At 42.1% G+C, this 17,011-nt stretch overlaps 1 protein-coding gene across 22 annotated transcripts in view; it reads right to left on the bottom strand.

The window, feature by feature from the left end:
• Window positions 1–17,011, bottom strand: part of NRCAM (neuronal cell adhesion molecule) — a 284,783-nt gene that overhangs the window by 70,025 nt on the left and 197,747 nt on the right. For 15 of the 22 annotated variants that reach the window (XM_019451160.2, XM_053896803.1, XM_019451145.2 and 12 more), the window contains 4 exons: window positions 8,707–8,907; window positions 6,244–6,261; window positions 3,235–3,340; window positions 915–1,111 (listed from right to left, as the gene is read on the bottom strand). In XM_019451160.2, coding sequence (XP_019306705.1) covers window positions 915–1,111; window positions 3,235–3,340; window positions 6,244–6,261; window positions 8,707–8,812 — 427 coding nt within the window. In that variant the 5' untranslated portion in view covers window positions 8,813–8,907. The remainder of the gene's footprint in view (window positions 1–914; window positions 1,112–3,234; window positions 3,341–6,243; window positions 6,262–8,706; window positions 8,908–17,011) is intronic. The other 7 variants (XM_053896792.1, XM_053896795.1, XM_019451157.2 and 4 more) reach the window with 1 other exon arrangement.

Genomic DNA, 17,011 nt, shown 5'->3' with positions numbered 1-17,011 from the left:
TGTCAAAAGATTTGTTAAATAATTGTATATATACACCTGTGAGTATCATACAATATTATATATTAAGTATCTTTATTTATAATAAGATTGATATGAGAATATATATTATCTGCAGGTAAGTCAGAATAGGTTATAAAATAGTACTTCAGAATGAGCTCATTTGGAACACATACATACATATCTGCCTAGAAAACATGGAAAGAGCAGTGGTTACTAGATTGAGTGGAAGGATTTCAATTTCTTTTTTTGTTATTTGTAATTTTTTCCAATAATGAACACAGGGAATAAAAACAGTTTTTAAAATGACCAGAATTGCAAGTGGTTACTGTTCTTTAAATACGTGCTGTTTAAGTACACATTGTTGACACACCACGGTAGTAACTACTGTAAAAAGAGCCATAATAATATCGAGGCTTGAGGCCACTCTATTTCCAGTGAATCTTTGAAACGAAAATGTTAATTACCCATTATCCATTTCATAACGAATTTATTTCCATCTGGCTGTCAGAAGTTGGTCCATACACAAGATACGTGAGAAATTAGTAATTTGATCAATTCAGGAAATTGATAATCAATAATTTGATCAATTTATTGTGACAGCAAACAGTCATAAGAACCTTGAAGAAAGTTCGTATTTTTAAAACTTACAATTATCAGGAAAGAAACGCTTTTCTTACTACTGGTGCTTTTTTTTATTCTGGACTTGCCGAAAAGACATCCTGGGTTGGCAAAGCACTGGGCTGAGGAACTTAGGGTACAGTGGAAAGGAGCTATACTTTTCATGCAAAACAAGGTGAGAGTATTAGAATCGATGGCACTGCTTTCTTGTGCCAGCATCTGGATGAAGTGACAGATGCTGAGTCTCAGAGCCACCTTTTAAATACGGTCCTGTTGGATGGACAAGTCCCACTTACTGGATGGACGGACAACAATATTATTAGAAATTGCTGCTCCGCGTTCGTTCCTGGCTGTACATTGATAAACCCCTTCGTAGGTCTCTGCTTTCCCTTCATTCATGATGTTGATTGTGAGGGTTCCTGAGCCGGGCTTCATGGTGACCAGAGGGTCCTTATCTATGTCAAAATGAGTCCCATTTCGGGTCCAGGAGAAGCTACCCAACACATAAAGGATTAAGCTTGTTAACAGTCAAGAAAAAACAGGATTACTTACTCTTCAACAAATTCCTAGCAGTTCTGTAGGTTTCCAGAAATAGTAATTAGATGGTAATGTTCAGGAAAAGAGCGACAGTCTCCATACCTAAAATGTTTCACTGAATCGTGACTTAGAAAAAAGTGCTGGCCATACATTTTAAGGTACATGTCTTCACTGGAACTAGCTGAAATCTGTCTCAAGGAAATCATCTCACAAATTGCCTGTCATTTTTCAAAGAAAATACAGAAAGTAGGTCTCCAGGGCACGCTCTCTTAGAGTTTTATTAGCATTTTTATTGTAAACTCCATTGTTCACAGAGTTGATAACCTGTCTATAAAATTTTGCCCTGGGCTGCAACGTGACAAGAAAGGCTTTCCCAAGTACTAATACATGTGTGCGTTTGAAAGTGATCAGAGCAGTTTCAAGTTACCGAAATGCAAAGTGTAAGTTGGGGGCGGGGGGCGAAGTAGGAGGAGTTCAGTTGTGTTTTCAAGGTTGGTTATCAAAAGTGGTAACTCGCTAAAAAATACATTTTGAGAATTTTCAGTTCTAGAGATGGTTTTGTAAATTTCTTAGGAAGTATTCCAAATTGCCAACTGAAATTCTTCTTTTTCAGTTTTTTTTTATACAAAAGACTGCCTTATAGAAGTCACCACGCCCATGTAATTAAGTACTTTATAACTAGTCATACATCAAAGTGGCCATGCTCATACCAAGGCATGAATCTCGAAACTTCACTATGTTTTCCTGGACCACTTAGATTTCTCTTCCCATTGCTTATCCTTGCGTCAGTGGTTGACCCAACATCTGGGGGCAGGCGGTGGCAAGGGATGGGGGGGCACGGAGGAGGCAGGGGCTAGGAATGCTGATAAAGATCCAACAGCCCTGTCCCCACAACAAAAAACTATCTGGCCCCAAATAGTAGTGCTGAGGGGGAGAAATCCTGACTTACAGGGAGTCGCAGGAAGTATTACGTCAGTGTGAAATGGAAGGGGAACTCCATGAAATGACATCACATTCAGGCTCAGTACCAGAGGTTTCCAATAATATGGCAGAACGGACTGCTTTGAAGCAAACCTCTGATGGATGTTTTTGACATACTTAAGTATTTACCAGGTAATCTTTTTCTCAGATGCCAATCTGTGACAATTGGGTAAGCCTGGCAATAGACTCAGAATTGAAAGATCTAGGGGGCACCTGGGTGGCTCAGTCGGTTAAGCATCTGACTTCGGTTCAGGTCATGATCTCACGGTTAGTGAGTTCAAGCCCCACGTTGGGCTCTGTGCTGACAGCTCAGAGCCTGAAGCCTGCTTCGGATTCTGTCTCCCTCTCTCTTTGTCCCGCCCCCACTCATGCTCTGTCTCTCAAAAAAACATAAGAATCAAAAAAAATTTAAGGAAATGAAAAATCTAGAAACTTTCACTTCCTTCTTACTTAAAAATCCACATTACATTTTAATAATAGTAACCCAACTCTCCTAAACTCCCATATGTTACTGCAGAAGTGACAGTATTTGCTAATCAGCTGAGGGACCTTGGCTACGTTGCCAAGCATTACCAGGCATCAGTTTCCCGTCTATAAAATCTATCAGTTGGACCAGATAACCTCTCACGTCTCTCCCACCTCTAAAATGCTGTGCAATGCTCATGCCAAGATCCATATGGAGAATCCGGAGTGCTGAGCCCTGCCAAGTCTGAAAACCCACTTAGGGCTATTTTATAGACCTCTCCAGAGCAAGCACAGATCTTTGAAGTCACTAAATTCAACTTCCTTATTTTACAGATGAAGAAACGAGGCCCAGAGAAAAATGGGTGCGTCCATGTTACAAGGGCAGGAGAGCCATTAGAAGAAGGCTTTCCTCCACATCTTGCTACCATTTTTTGAGCATTTTGTGAAGGGTGTGAGTACAGAAATGCAATTTATGTGGGTTTCCAAGAAGAACACTCTGACTTTTATTCATCAGAAAGACAAAACCATGAGCCTACACATGATACTTCAGAGATAGGCAGGACCTGAAATTAACTTCAATATTAATAGCGATATTTATTTCCAGTTGTGGAACAGAGCAGAAATCACACCCACCTTGGAGGAGGCTTCCCTTTGGCCTCACACTGGATCACAATATTCTCTCGAGGGTCAATAATGTAATCTTTTGGAGACTGTTGAGTAATGGTTGGAGGCTGTACCACTTAATTGTAGAAAGAAGAATAATGTAAATAAATCATTTAAGATCATCGTAAAAATCATTCTGTCTATATCCAAGTCACCCACCCCACACTAAATATGCTCCAAATGCTTTTAGCAATTTCTACGGTGGCAGCACAAACCTCATTAGATTTTCAGCGAAACGTCTCCTAAAACTCTGAAGTCAAGGCACAACTTCCTTTTGGTGACTTTATATGGACTCACAGAGCCCATTTTCCCCAACTAAGAGTTTGGAAAAACAATCACCAAGACAAGCTTGATATTAAGACAGTTTCTTTTCTGATGTAACAATGAGAAATTCTTCTGATTTTTTTGGCTCAAATAATGCTTCTTAGTAAAATTTAAGTTAGGAGGTAAACGGGCATTTCTTAGGAGAGAGTAACTGACTTATAGTTCATTAGTGTGCCAATGTAAATTAATATACATTGGGAACAAATCAATTTGAGAAGTTACCATTTAAAAACGGTTAAATCAGAGAGTCGGCATGTCTTATTAGAGGCAGGTGGTAGGTGACTACCAGCAGCAAAGATAAAACAGTCAGTCTCCTTTAGAAGATCAGCGGAATTGGGATGTGCTGTTACAGGAGACAGCATTTCTGTTTTGCTCTTTAAAGGGTTATCCGATCATTCATTTTCAAATCGTATGAGGAACATTCTGAGTTCTGACCCAGAACAATTAAATCCGAAGGAAGCTGGTATCTGCATGTCCAGTGCTCAAGTTACTCGTAAGATCACCACGTCCTTCGTGTGAAATCAGAATCACAGAATGTAAGAACAGGAAGGAAGTGGGGAAATAATCTATTTCAACCTCGTTTGTTGCTCAGGGCAACAAAATGGCTTGACTAGGAAGGCACATGGCAGAGAAGAGAACCAAACTCTCCCTGTAGGAGCCACTGCCTTGTACGATGCCAGGGAAAGCCATTTACACAGACCAGTGGTTTTCAACCTAGGGTCCCCTCAGGGGACACAGGGCCATTCTGGAGGCCATTGTGGTTGTCACCACTGGGCGGGGAGAGTGGTGTTGGGCAGAGGCCAGAGATGCTGCTAAACACCTTACAGGACAGTCTGCCCCACTCCCACTGCCACCTAGATCATTTCAGCTGTTCATATTCCAGCTCTTCCCTTTCCTCCGTGCCCATGCTCTGTGCTTTGTGAAACCTCTTCCACCTGCCAACCGATCACTTCCTGAAGCTTAGTAATTGCCCTCTGCTCTTGTCTTTCTTTACCGTGGTTAATTGTTGCCAGGGCTAACTTTACCACTTCTGCGCCTAATGTCCTATGCATCTGCAAACGTGTCTCTGTTCGCTTGTTTTGTCTCTGGTCTTGCTGCTGTCCACCACAACAGACACGACAGTGCTGGCTCTGACTAAATATCCGAATAACACCCAAAGGACAGATGAAAAGCAGAGCTCATGACTGCCCTCTCTTACTGCGCACCTACTAAATGCTGGATACTCAGCACTATCATTTCCTCCTCCATTTAGCAAGAGCCGCCCCTGTCTCCTGCTCCCACTCAGCTGGCTGCTCATCGTCACCTCTGCCACCTTACAAGGAACACTCACTCCTGCCGTCCTATCAGTTCCCGGTGCTGGTTAGCACTTTGGTCTGGGGGTTAAGAACCAGTCTGTTTGCTTCTTACCAGCTGTGAGACTTCAAGCCAGTTTCTTAACTGCTGCAAGCCCTTAGTTCCTTAGAGGGAAAATGGGGCTTAAAAGGGGTATCTATGGTGTCTACCTCCAAGGGTCACCAGGAGGATGAACTTAAAGAACGTGTGTAAAATTCTTAGGGCATGTCAATACTGTAGTGGTTCAGCGTTAGCTATATGTAAATTATGATCACAATCATTTTTATTTGGACCAGCTTCATCTTTGAGTAATCTTTTAGGCTCCGGGAGTATAGAGTTTGGGATGACGGACAGAAGCCTGGAATTTCACACCTGAATGGTGGACACCCAGGTGGCCGATGGGGGGGTACTGTTGGGGTGACTCAGTCCAATTCCTCGTATTTTTCTGCAAGTGACAGAGGTCTGTCTGGTGGTTTCAGACCCAGAGCTTGTGTTCACACGTCTGCAGGAGAGCCCATTCAATGCCATTTCTGACCTGCCAGGAGTGTACTGCGTACCCACACCTCTGAACAGCGCGTAGGTCCCCTGGCAACGAACAAATGCTTTGAAGCGATAGGGGGAAAGGTGATTTTACATGGTTTTCCTGGTTAATCCAATCTCAAAGGATTTAAATGCCTGAAAACTTTTTTTTTTTTTAACTATTTTTTAGGTAGATACTAGATGCTGCCCCACTCACTGCCCAAGACAGCAGAAGTTTTGCTTAGAACAAGCCACTCGGAGACGATGTGAGCGGGGACTGCTTATTTATCATTTGCGCACTTGAAAACAATGTTCAAATTCACTGGAATTTGGATGGAACGCTAGTCCATACAGTCCTCAGGCCGAAGAAGTATGGCAAGGCGTACATATGGCTGCTGACTTGGGTGAAGCCTATGCATATGTGCTCACCTTCTGAAAGATATCAAAAGACAAGCCTTAAGCCCAGCAAGCATTTAGTGGCATTTAGAACCAGACAGTAATTCCCTTTAAATTTTGTGAATTTTCTCATTGAGTTACATCAGATGTGAATAAAGCTTGGAAGTTAGTAGAGCAGAATATTGGCAAAAGAAAGAGTAAATACCTGAGTCCTCAGAATTCATGCAGGGAACATATTAAACTTGCTTCTTGGTATTTAAATGCAATGTTTAGCCATAGTAAATGCACATGCTTAAAACGACGTTAGTCACAAATCATAAAGTTGTGCATTCAATTCACAGCATTAATTCAAAAACAAAGACATGGTCAAGTTTTCACACTGCCTAGTAATTACAGAAAGACACTTACAGTCTTCAAGAAGTTTTGCTTTTTCCCCATCAATATCAGCAGGTGAGTGGGCAAACAGGATTAAAGAAAACCAGATGTTAGTAATAAGAACGTTAGAACCCTGGAGACCAAAGGGGTATCTCGTCTATTTGGTTTGACCTAAAAAATCAGTACAGTGAAAATGGCAGTTGTGGAGTCGTAAAAGGAAGACACTCCCAATAATGGTTTTGTTTCCTCCTGTGGCAGCGATCCCGCATAAACATGTGGAAGAACAAAAGGAATGCTGTAGGCAAAAAAAAAAATAAATAAAGGATTCTTCTAGGAATGGGGATGGCTAATTCCATTCCATACATGTTGTGCCGGACAAGTAATTATGTTCAATTTGAAAAATAGCTGGAATCTGCAATTAATCTGAGTTGTCACATACTGCGTCGCGTCTGATCCTATTATCCCAGACACCACTATGCACGTGGTCATAATGCCTAACAATGGGACAGCACTACAGTGACAGTGCTCCATCCGTGCCAAACGCAGCACTGATTTTCAGTTGTTTCTATTTCTGTGGTTCGTCTCCAGGTCGGGAATGGAACTTTTCAGCCGGTAGCATATTTCTGCTTCAGAATCCCTCCTCACCCAAGGGCTGCTAGGACCCACATCAAGGAGCAGCTCATGCAGAAGGGGTGTAGGGGACAGGGGCAGGGAAGAAATTACATTAGCATGCAATTCAAATGATTCTGCAGTGCCGCCTGTCACTTCTACTTGTAAAGGTTAATACAGGAGCGGCATTGTCCGTGACTTTCTTTTCATCATGGTGATGCCTCTTCTCCATTAGCAGCGGTAATTGAGTTAGCCGTAGGTGACTGTTCCCTCTGATGATTAGATTAGGCAGTCAGATTAAGGGAGAATATATTTAACACAAGAGAGAACAAAAGCCCATTTCTCTCAAGGGCTTTTGTCTCTCTCCTGGTAGGGCAAATGCTTACTTAGGCAATCCAACTCCAATGGCCTTAGCCAATCATACGTTTTTGTTTTTGTTTTTAACTGAAATGAAGGGCAATGAATGAATACTTTATAATACTTTATAATACTTTAATAAATAAATAACGAGATGTTGCATTTTATCGTCCTTTAGACCATAGATGCGTGGCAAAGGAGGTCTCCAGGGAGCGGGGCAGACCACATCCCTTCTTAATGTCTTCCCACTGGCACTTGCAACATCCTTTGGCAAAAAAATGAAATTCCCGACAATGGAACGGCCCCCAAGAAAGTGCTATCTTCCTTGCACCTTGGAAAGCTTGCCAAACAGATGTCCTATTCAGGAAGCAAATGGATTTAAAGAGGTCACGGAGATCAACAGTAAAGGATGAATCTGAAGTACAGTAATTGTCCAAATTTGAAATTCTGCTTCCATTGCAAGAGAAGGGACCGGTTGGAATCCAGCATTATCTTTATTGTTCACTGCCAGGCCACCCAGAGAAGGAAGAGCTCAGCATGTACTCTACTATCAGGAAGGGGTGGGGGGGGCGGGCTGGAGGCTAAGACAGTAGTCCCCGCTGTCCCATTTTAAATTGTGTTTTTGCAGATGACTTGTTTTTTTCTCAAAATTTACCTTTTGGTCTTTGATCACATCTTTTAAGCCAAAGATCTTTCTCTAGGCTGCAGATAAGACACACGTCCTACATCCAGACTCCTACTTAAAGGGACTTTTGCCTTGTTGGAATCAAGAGAAATGAACTGGGGCACCTGGGTGGCTCAGTCGGTTGAGTGTCCGACTTCGGCTCAGGTCATGATCTCACAGTTCGAGGGTTCGAGCTCTGCGTTGGGCTCTGTGTTGACAGCTCAGGGCCTGGAGCCTGCTTCGGATTCTGTGTCCCTTGCTCTCTGCCCCTCCCCCACTCATTCTCTCTCTCTCTCTCTCTCTCTCTCTCTCTCTCTCTCAAAAAAAAATAAAATAAACATTAAAAATTTTTTAAAAAGAGAGAAATGAATTATGGGTAGTTTGGGGATACTGAGGAGCATGGGGTTGGCTGAGAAAACATCCCCCAATCTTTCCAGAGCACCCTGAGTGCATGACGGGAGAGGGTGGAGTAGTGGGAAGGGGATAAGTGGGGACATCCCCATGGCCGTTTTAAAGTGATTGAGTTTTCTTGAAGGACTGCTTCGATCAAGAGTCGCCTGTTGGATCAGGGGAGCCCACAATTCGCTCCTTTTCCATCCCCCCCCCCCCACATGGTATACAAAAGGCACCTGAGGAGGAAGAAAGATAATGATAGGGAGGGGACAATGGTCTGACCAGTTCAATGGCCATTTCTATGGTGAGACTCTTTATAAACACCAGGTGCTTGGAGGTAAAAGCCAAATTAATTTTGATTAGCTTTTCAGTATCACACAGACACCTTCTCCATTCACACGGCTCACAGTGATGGGAAATGCTGGGGAGGCTTTAACTCCCAGGCCTAACAGCTTTGAAACGTTAATACTTACGATCAAGTGGTACTTCCAGTGCACTAATCATCTGGCACAGGAAGAGAATCAGGGCCACTCTGCCTGCAGGTAAGCGCTTCTTTTTCGGCATTATTTTAAGCTGCATTAGCTGAACTCCTGCTGAGACCCACAGACTGTATTTCCTTTAATTCTTTCGCAGAAGATTTGCGTGCAACGTTTAAATAATGTTCATGCAGGGAACTGAAAAAGGGTAGGATAAGAATTATGGTGTATTAAAAAAAAAAAGAAGGCAACGAGAGGAAGTCTGCAGCACAGAAAATCAGTTCTGTATTATACATGAACTCCAAAAAGGAACTAACGTTTAAATATTTAACTCTCAAGGCTGGAATAATCATTTATTCATACGTCAGCTAAAATCAGGTCAGAAGCATTTGTAGTGATGTCAAGTAAAATCTGTCTACTTGGCCATCCTTACGGTTTTCCCATTTAAAATATCTGCTTTTATATCGGAGGCCTACCATGTCATTCCTAATAGGAAAAAAAGCTGGGCGTATAAATCGATTGGCAACTGAGGGAAGAGGGAAGGCCTAATGGCTTCTCCATGCTAGAGATTATCTTTGGGAAAGTCCAGGGCACTGTGGCAAATTTGCTTCAAACCCCAAACACTCATTTACCAGGTGAACAGCCAACAATCAGGGCCTTCCCCTTCCCTCACTGAGACTACGGTGGCAGGCACACCCGAGGCTCCAAGTTCCAGGCCTTTCTCACCACAGTCACCCCCCTCAACAGTGGGATCTACCAAATAAAGTTCAATACATCCTTAAACAGAAAATAGAAAAACTTCAGCGATCTGGTCTCAATTTATCCTGCCAACCTTGTCTTGTCCTGTTGGCATAGAGCTATTTTTTTTGTTTGATAGTTGGCTTCTGCTTCCCTTTCTTGGATCCGTCCTGCAACATGCCCTGAATTTTCCCACCTTCTTGCCTTTGTTCACTCTGTTCCTTCTGCCTGGAATGCCCTCTCCACCATATTTCCCTATCAAAGTCCAAGTTATTTCTGTATAGATCACCTAATATTGAAACATTAGTTGATCAACCACACTAGAAGTCATTTCACCCCCACTAAGAATTCCTGAAATTCCTTTTTAAAAAAACTGTTTATTTATTTTTCAGAGACAGAGATTGTATGAGCGGGGGAGGGGCAGAGAGAGAGAGAGGGAGACACAGAATACAAAGCAGGCTCCAGGCTCGGAGCTGTCAGCACAGAGCCCGATGCAGGGCTCGAACCCATGAACTGTGAGATCATGACCTGAGCTGAAGTCGGACGCTTAAGTGACTGAGCCACTCAGGCACCCCTGAAACTCCTTGTTTTAATAATTTAATCGTGATGTATATTATACAGATAGATGCAAAGATAAATAGACTTTTTTGATACGCATGCTCTCTCCCCTACTCCTTCAGGCAAAGGTGGTGCCTCTCCCACTTCTGTATCCCTCTCCCATCACCCAACATAGTGTGCCTCACACATGAACGTGTTCGCCCCACACAGAAGAACATGAGCACACACACAATATAGACCTCTGTCCCACAGCCAACTCCTTCCTGGAATGACAGATTCAATCGTGACTTCTCATTAATGAAGACAGAGGGGAGTGACCAATGGCTCTCTCGAGAACGTAGAGGGATGCTGTTATTGCAGACGACGATAGCTCCCACAGCTTAATTACTGAATGACTTGTGCGATTTTCATTGTCTGTGTAATTGTGTCTTTTTCTAATATCCATCTTCCCCACTAAACTAAAAGTCTCCTAAAGGGAGGGAGGACTGCACCTTTACTGTTCCCTATTATGTCCCCAGAGCCCATCACGGTGCCTGGCACATGGTACAGAGTAAATGAGTATTTGTAGGAAAAAAAAGAAAGGTTTTGAGAAAGGGGAAAGAAATAGAGATTTCAGATCTTTGAGGATGAGGTTGTATTCAGATAGTCTGACTGCCATCTACCTAAGGCTATATTTATATTTACACTATTGGGTATGAAAACCAAACCCTTGTCTATATGGTCAACTTAGTTCTCCTATCATGCCTGTATATGGAATACAGTTTATATGTATAAAAGAAAAATGAAACAATCCGGATAACGTGTTTTACTAGCAACTGAGTTCTGATTTGAACACGATTACAATTATAGTTGGGACACCTTTTGGTAACCAAATACCAAAAAAAGAACTTACTATACTACACAGAGACATTATATGTATATAAATCTGTTTCCTGAAGGAAATATCCATATTATGTGGTTTCATTTCAGAGCCAAGAAATTTGTCTTTCCATTTACAATACATGAACAATCACGCCCATTGAACATCGAGAGGCAGATTGAGAAGCTCCTCCAACTATTTCCAACCAAAATATACACCAGACAGTCTTTCTCTGTGTGCAAAGCATATCTGTATCATTTCATCAGATTTACTTAGGTCTCTCGTGATTTTTCTGTGGAACACTAACTCTGAATTTCAACATAAACTTTAGGGAAAATACAAATAAATGGTGCAAATGACTCTAAAACAAGTTGATGTTACAAACCACACAGATTGAGAGGAAACTACAGAATCCAAGGAAACAATGACATACCTTCCTGCTTTCTATGTCAGTTTATTTCACTTAAGTGCCTTACTCTCTGGAAGAGGTGCCGGGGAACGAAAACACTTTCTAAAAGATGCACTAATAAATTATAATGCTCACACGGTCTTAAGCAACCACCTACAATTTCTAAATTCTTAATTTATTATTTACTTTGCCTGCATGCCTTAACTCTTCATTCTTCAAAGAGAGGAAACCGCTAAGCAGTTTCATAGACAAGGAAGTATCTTTCGACCCACACTACCTTTTCAGACGCTGTAGGGAATAAAATATTGCCGTAAAATCACAGTGTTGCATAAAGAAAAAAATTAAAATTGTAAGAGAAACTGAGAAAGGACTTACTTGAAGAGACATGAGTAAATCCTCACAATGAGAGGGGGCTGTAAGCTAGATGAAGTGTTTCTTCGGAAGCAGTAAGTTAACTGCAACAACTGTGTCCAGTGTAGCTTCTGTTTGGAGAGGACAAAGCCACTGCCCTCCCCATCCTCAGACTCCTGCCTATGGAAAATCACTCACTCCTCCTACATATGCCATCAGAGGTGAAAGACTCCATGCCTAAGGACAGCATTAGGTCCCCAGCACTCACTCAAAGTGAGAATCAAACACAGCTACAGAAAATTGAGCTTCCTCTCCGTAGGAGTGATGTGCTCGGCATGTCTCACAAAGAAGAACCGCTGCTTCTGTGCTCTCAGTATTGATGTCAACGCCCTGCCCTGTTAGGAGCCCATCTGCCCTGTGGTCCTACCTTGCAAGGTGACGGTCATCCTCTCTTACCCGAGAACTGTGAATCAACACTACCCGGCTTATGCAATTACATTAAAACGAGTGAAACCGCACTTGGAAGTAGCAGGCATCATGTTCAGTCAAGGCTAACGAGTATGTTAGTACAACACAGCTTGAAATTTACAAAAAAATACCTGTGCAGACATTTTAAAGCATGCTTGAATGAGACAAATGATAGGTCGGTCTTTGGAATATAATTCACCCTGATATTTAAAACCACATATACTGTTAAAATGACCCCGGAGTATTGATAAACAGAAAAGCCTTTTAATATTTCTCCTCATTTAACTCCATTCAAAGCAACTCTTTGCCTGTTGCCTACAGACGGGAAAGAAAAATCTCCCTTCTTTGGTAAACTTTTCATCATTGGAAAGGAAATACAAGTCAAGGTTCCCTTATTTCTTTTTGCCTAAAATACATATTAAATCGTACAACAAATGCTCCCCTGCATTGTTTACCATATATTTTAAAAGAATTCATATTAATCCCAAGAAACATAGCTCTTCTGTTACCCACTTAAGAAGTCTTGTCATTTGAAAGAAAATAAATCTTTGTTTTTCTCTCAAGTGAAAGATGAAATTATTTTCATTAAGAAAATATATCAGCTTTTAACCAGAACTGGAAGGCCATGCATTAATCACCATTTTATTCTGGTCTGTTTGTGCTTTTTTGGCATCCCAACATGGGTGGTTCAATGCTGACTGTGCAACGTAACACAATCTATTCTCTAAGCCAATAAACAAATATGCTTATGTGACTGGATGCCCTTTGGCACACTAATTGTTGCTTTGGTGACCCATCAGTGTCTGGCCTCACTAACTGGCCACACTAACTGAGTGTGACATCATCTTGACTGTGAAAGGCATTTTTCAGCAGTCAACTTAGGGATGGTTACTTTCTATATTTTGTTAAATGTTTACCATAAGAATGAGCGCATTAATGTCCATTCTAGCCCATGCTTGTGCTTTTCAATCACAGATTTTTGAGTCTGAGACTATGGAAGGAAGGTCAATGGGAAATGGACAATGACTTTGCATAATGAACACATCAACAAAGTCACACTTAAATCTACACACAACTACATTACCATGAAAACGCCTCAGAAAAAGTAGTCTGAGATTATGTGCCCACAGCAGTTGTAACGGTCTCTTCAAATAACAAAGCCAACTTTGTGAAGCACCAGGAACATGTTTCTAATTTCCTCCTAGCCCAAAGGGATGTCCTATAGTAGAGTTTCAACAAGGAATCTGGTACCTAGAAGCTAGAATAGTATTCAAGGAAAGATGGACAATTAACAGGTGTTTTTACCCAAATAATAGATGATAGAACACGTCTCGATAACAGTTCAAATCTTCATTCCTCAGAGCACTATAACTGGTTCTCTTATTTGACATCCATAGAAACCCCAGAAAATAGGAAAGCAAGTATGGTGCCCACTTAATAGATGAGAAGAAAAAAAAAGCCGATCACAATGGCTGTGTTTCATCGAGCACCTTCCATGTGCCAGGAATCACACGGAGTTTGCTCCACGCATTCACTTATGTCATCTTGCCAATAACCCCAAAAGGTAAACTCTATTACACCTCCCGATTTACTGATAAGGAAGCCGAGGCGCAGAATGGTAAAGTCACCTGCTTAAGGACACACACCCGGTATGTTAAGTGCCAGACCCAGAGCTCCGGTTCTGGGAAGGTCTGGAACTTCCAGCCGGCTCACATCGCCACACCCTGAGAAGCCCCTGGCATTTCCCTCCCTCTCATAGTTTCTGATTTTGCATTTAACTAAGAAGCAAGTAGAATTACCAAGTTTAGCCACTGGTGTTAAAAGGAAAAAAAAAACCCTAATGGTTTCTGAATATAGATATACATATAGAGAGATCAGACAGAAGATCTTCACGGCGCTGCCCATAGCATGACTCCAGGGGCCTCTTCATGTGGGAATCCACATGAATAGTGTCAGCTGGAATTGTACCACATGCTGGCTGGGGCCTTTTAAAGGAACTGCTAGTGAGGACAATGTGGAGAAGACACGCTTCACAAAGTTAATTTTAAAAGTAGGCGATATATGCACATGGTACAACATTCATAAGGTACAAAAGATCATAAATTCAAAGTAAGCAACCTAGTTTCTCCCTGAGAGGGTTATTACTAACCAAGTTTTGCAAATCCTTCTAGAGCTATTTCATGATAAGGATAAACATACGTAAAATAAGATCTTAAAGACCTCCTGAATTTAGAAAAATTTATACAAGCCCTTTTGTCACTGAGGTTAGAGCATCAGAAATACCAACGCCTTTTAATGAGATCTAACCTTTTGCAACCCATGAAATGATTTGGATGCTGGCTTTTTTTCCTCACACATCCTTTGTTTAGCATAGCCAATTACAAGAAAGGAAATAGTAGGCAATGATATAATCGAGAGATCTAAGACAAAGGATAAAGCATGCTTAACGAAAAGTCCACGTGGGTGAGACTAACAGCGACCCTGACCAAGGATGGCACCTGTTCACACTTGTACAGCCAGTTATCTGCGGACAGCCGTCAGGATCAGCTGCAAGGGTGGGAGAGGTGACTGGAGAGGAAGGGTGGGTGCGGTGAGAGAGAAAGGGAACAGCGCCTCTCAAAGGAAGACCTTCTCCTCCCACCTCCAAATCCAATCACAATTAACTATGAATGAACGGGTGGCTGTAATGCTCTAAATGCTCACTACACTCCCTTTGTCCTTCTGCGTTGACCCCACCATCCTGACCAAGGCTAGAAGAATCAGGGGTGGGTGTCTGACCAAGGTAGCAGCCATGTTGAGCGTGTGAGATGACTGGGCTGTTTTAAAGGGCTGAACAGTGACCAACAAAGTGGTAACAAATTCGTCTCTCAGGGGGAGGGTAAATACAAGGCAGAAAGGTCGAGTGAGTCAATAGTTTGGAGCGGGAACAAAGGCCAAAGATCATACAGAGGCAAGGCAGCATGAGAAGCCCTGAGTAAGCAGAGGATATGAGGTGTCCAGAGCAGAAGGAGGCCAGTGGGCAGCCACAGGATCAGTCGAAACAGGGACAGGTTGTTGCTGAGTGACTGCAGCATCACGGAACACCTGAAAGGTGGTAACAAGTGCCTACTCCTCTCGAACCATGACAACCAGGCCTCTAACACTCCTGGTACCCCAGGCAATGTCCCAATTTTTGATGAGGTTTGCCAGAATAGTGGTTCTGGTTGAAGCCTCTTCCTGTCTTTCTTGCATCTTATAAACTGAATCAAGCCTTCGATCTAGCAGGACAGATAGACTGCTACATAGGTGGCCCACTCCTCACAGCATCCATACCCATACCTCTCACAAAGACGCTGGGTTTGGTCACATGACATACTTTGGCCAATGGGATTTTAGCAAGAATTATGCAAGCAGAGGTGTGGTAAGCATTTGCACACTGGGGCTTAGGCTCTTGTAAGTTCTCTCTGGGAGGCCTGAGCCGCACCTCGGAATGTTGAGAGGCCAGCGGAAAGAGGCCCTGGGGGGGACGAAACACCACTGTGGACTTTCTGGGCCCACCTGAATTCCCGGCTGAAAACCACCGAGCAAGTAGCTTAGTAAACCACATGCAGCAGCAGAACCATCTGAGAACAGAGAACCAGATATTAACCATCTAAGGGTTAACAAACCCTCAGAATTATGAAAAACAACAAATTGTTGTTTCAAGCCACAAAACTTTGGGTTGTTACACAGCCACAGGTATCTGGAACAATTAACAAGATACACTGAGACAGGCTGTCTCTTGTAACCAGAAAGACTTTAATACACACATTTGAGAGGGCTGATGTGTCCAAGGCACAGATCTCCTTATGAGATTATGGCCGGAACCACAGGAATTCTAAATGAAGAGTCTGGCAATGTAGGTTTTTCCCTCTGAAATGAGCTATCCTTCTGTTTTCTCCTGGATATGCTTCCTTGTACACATATTGGTACAGCCAAGAGGCACAGGCTTAAGTTACATTTCTCATGCAAAACTTAAGACGGTTACCACAAACAAATTTCCTTGCATGGAAACAAATGTGGTTTATGCCTAATTTAGAGTCTTAGATATTGTATCAGTTTATTTCTAAGGCAGAAAAGGCAAACACGGAGCTAGAGAACAGGGTGAGAGAGAGAGAGCTCAGTGTTGTTAGTCTACCCCTCCCACCTTCCCATGTTATTAGTGCTAGGAAAGGTATATTATCATAAACGAACTAGCTGGAAATCCTTCATTCCAGCCGGAGGCGATTTCACATAAAGAACAGATCTCCGTTACTTGCTGATATGCATTTTGCACTACAAAGGATTTATCAGCAAAACAGGGGAGTAATTCATGAAATATTTAACTCCTACTGCACTTCGTTTTCTTTAAACAGGCCATGTGGAAATCTGCATTTATAAAAAAAAATAAATCAATAAGTGATCCTTTGCTTCCAAAAGAATTTGTCAGATTTACTCCAGACAGCATCTTGCTCCTTAGCATTGAAAATACAATTCAGTTTCCAGGAAGTGAAATATTAGCTCCTCAGGAGTCCATATTCTCTATGAAAGCTAAGCACACAAACGCATGGATGTTAGAAACAATTTTCTCCACGATGTTGAAATTTAATCAACCCATCGATCAAAGCTTTAGAATACTCTGCTGAGTGTTGTGTGTGCTAAAAGATACTGACTTCTCAGGAACCGCTTTTTCTATGAGAAGATCACATTCTATTTCTCCTACTATTGAAAAGGGCTCTGTAGAAAGGATTTATTCCACTATGCAGTGAAAGAAATGGCATTTCCAAGAGCCGATTTAGGAACGCCAGCAAGAACAAAGTATTTTGGGTCCAAGTGTCCTGCTTCCCGGAATAATTGGGACAGAAAAGCCTCTGGTTTCTATCAAAGTTGGTTGATAACAACCTTACACTTAGAATTACTGC

Source organism: Panthera pardus, unplaced genomic scaffold (assembly GCF_024362965.1).
Source record: "Panthera pardus isolate Hobbes unplaced genomic scaffold, ASM2436296v1 HiC_scaffold_8, whole genome shotgun sequence".
Classification (NCBI taxonomy): Eukaryota; Metazoa; Chordata; class Mammalia; order Carnivora; family Felidae; genus Panthera; species Panthera pardus.
The sequence above is the reverse complement of the archived record's forward strand: the minus strand, read 5'-3'. Positions and strand labels throughout refer to the sequence as shown.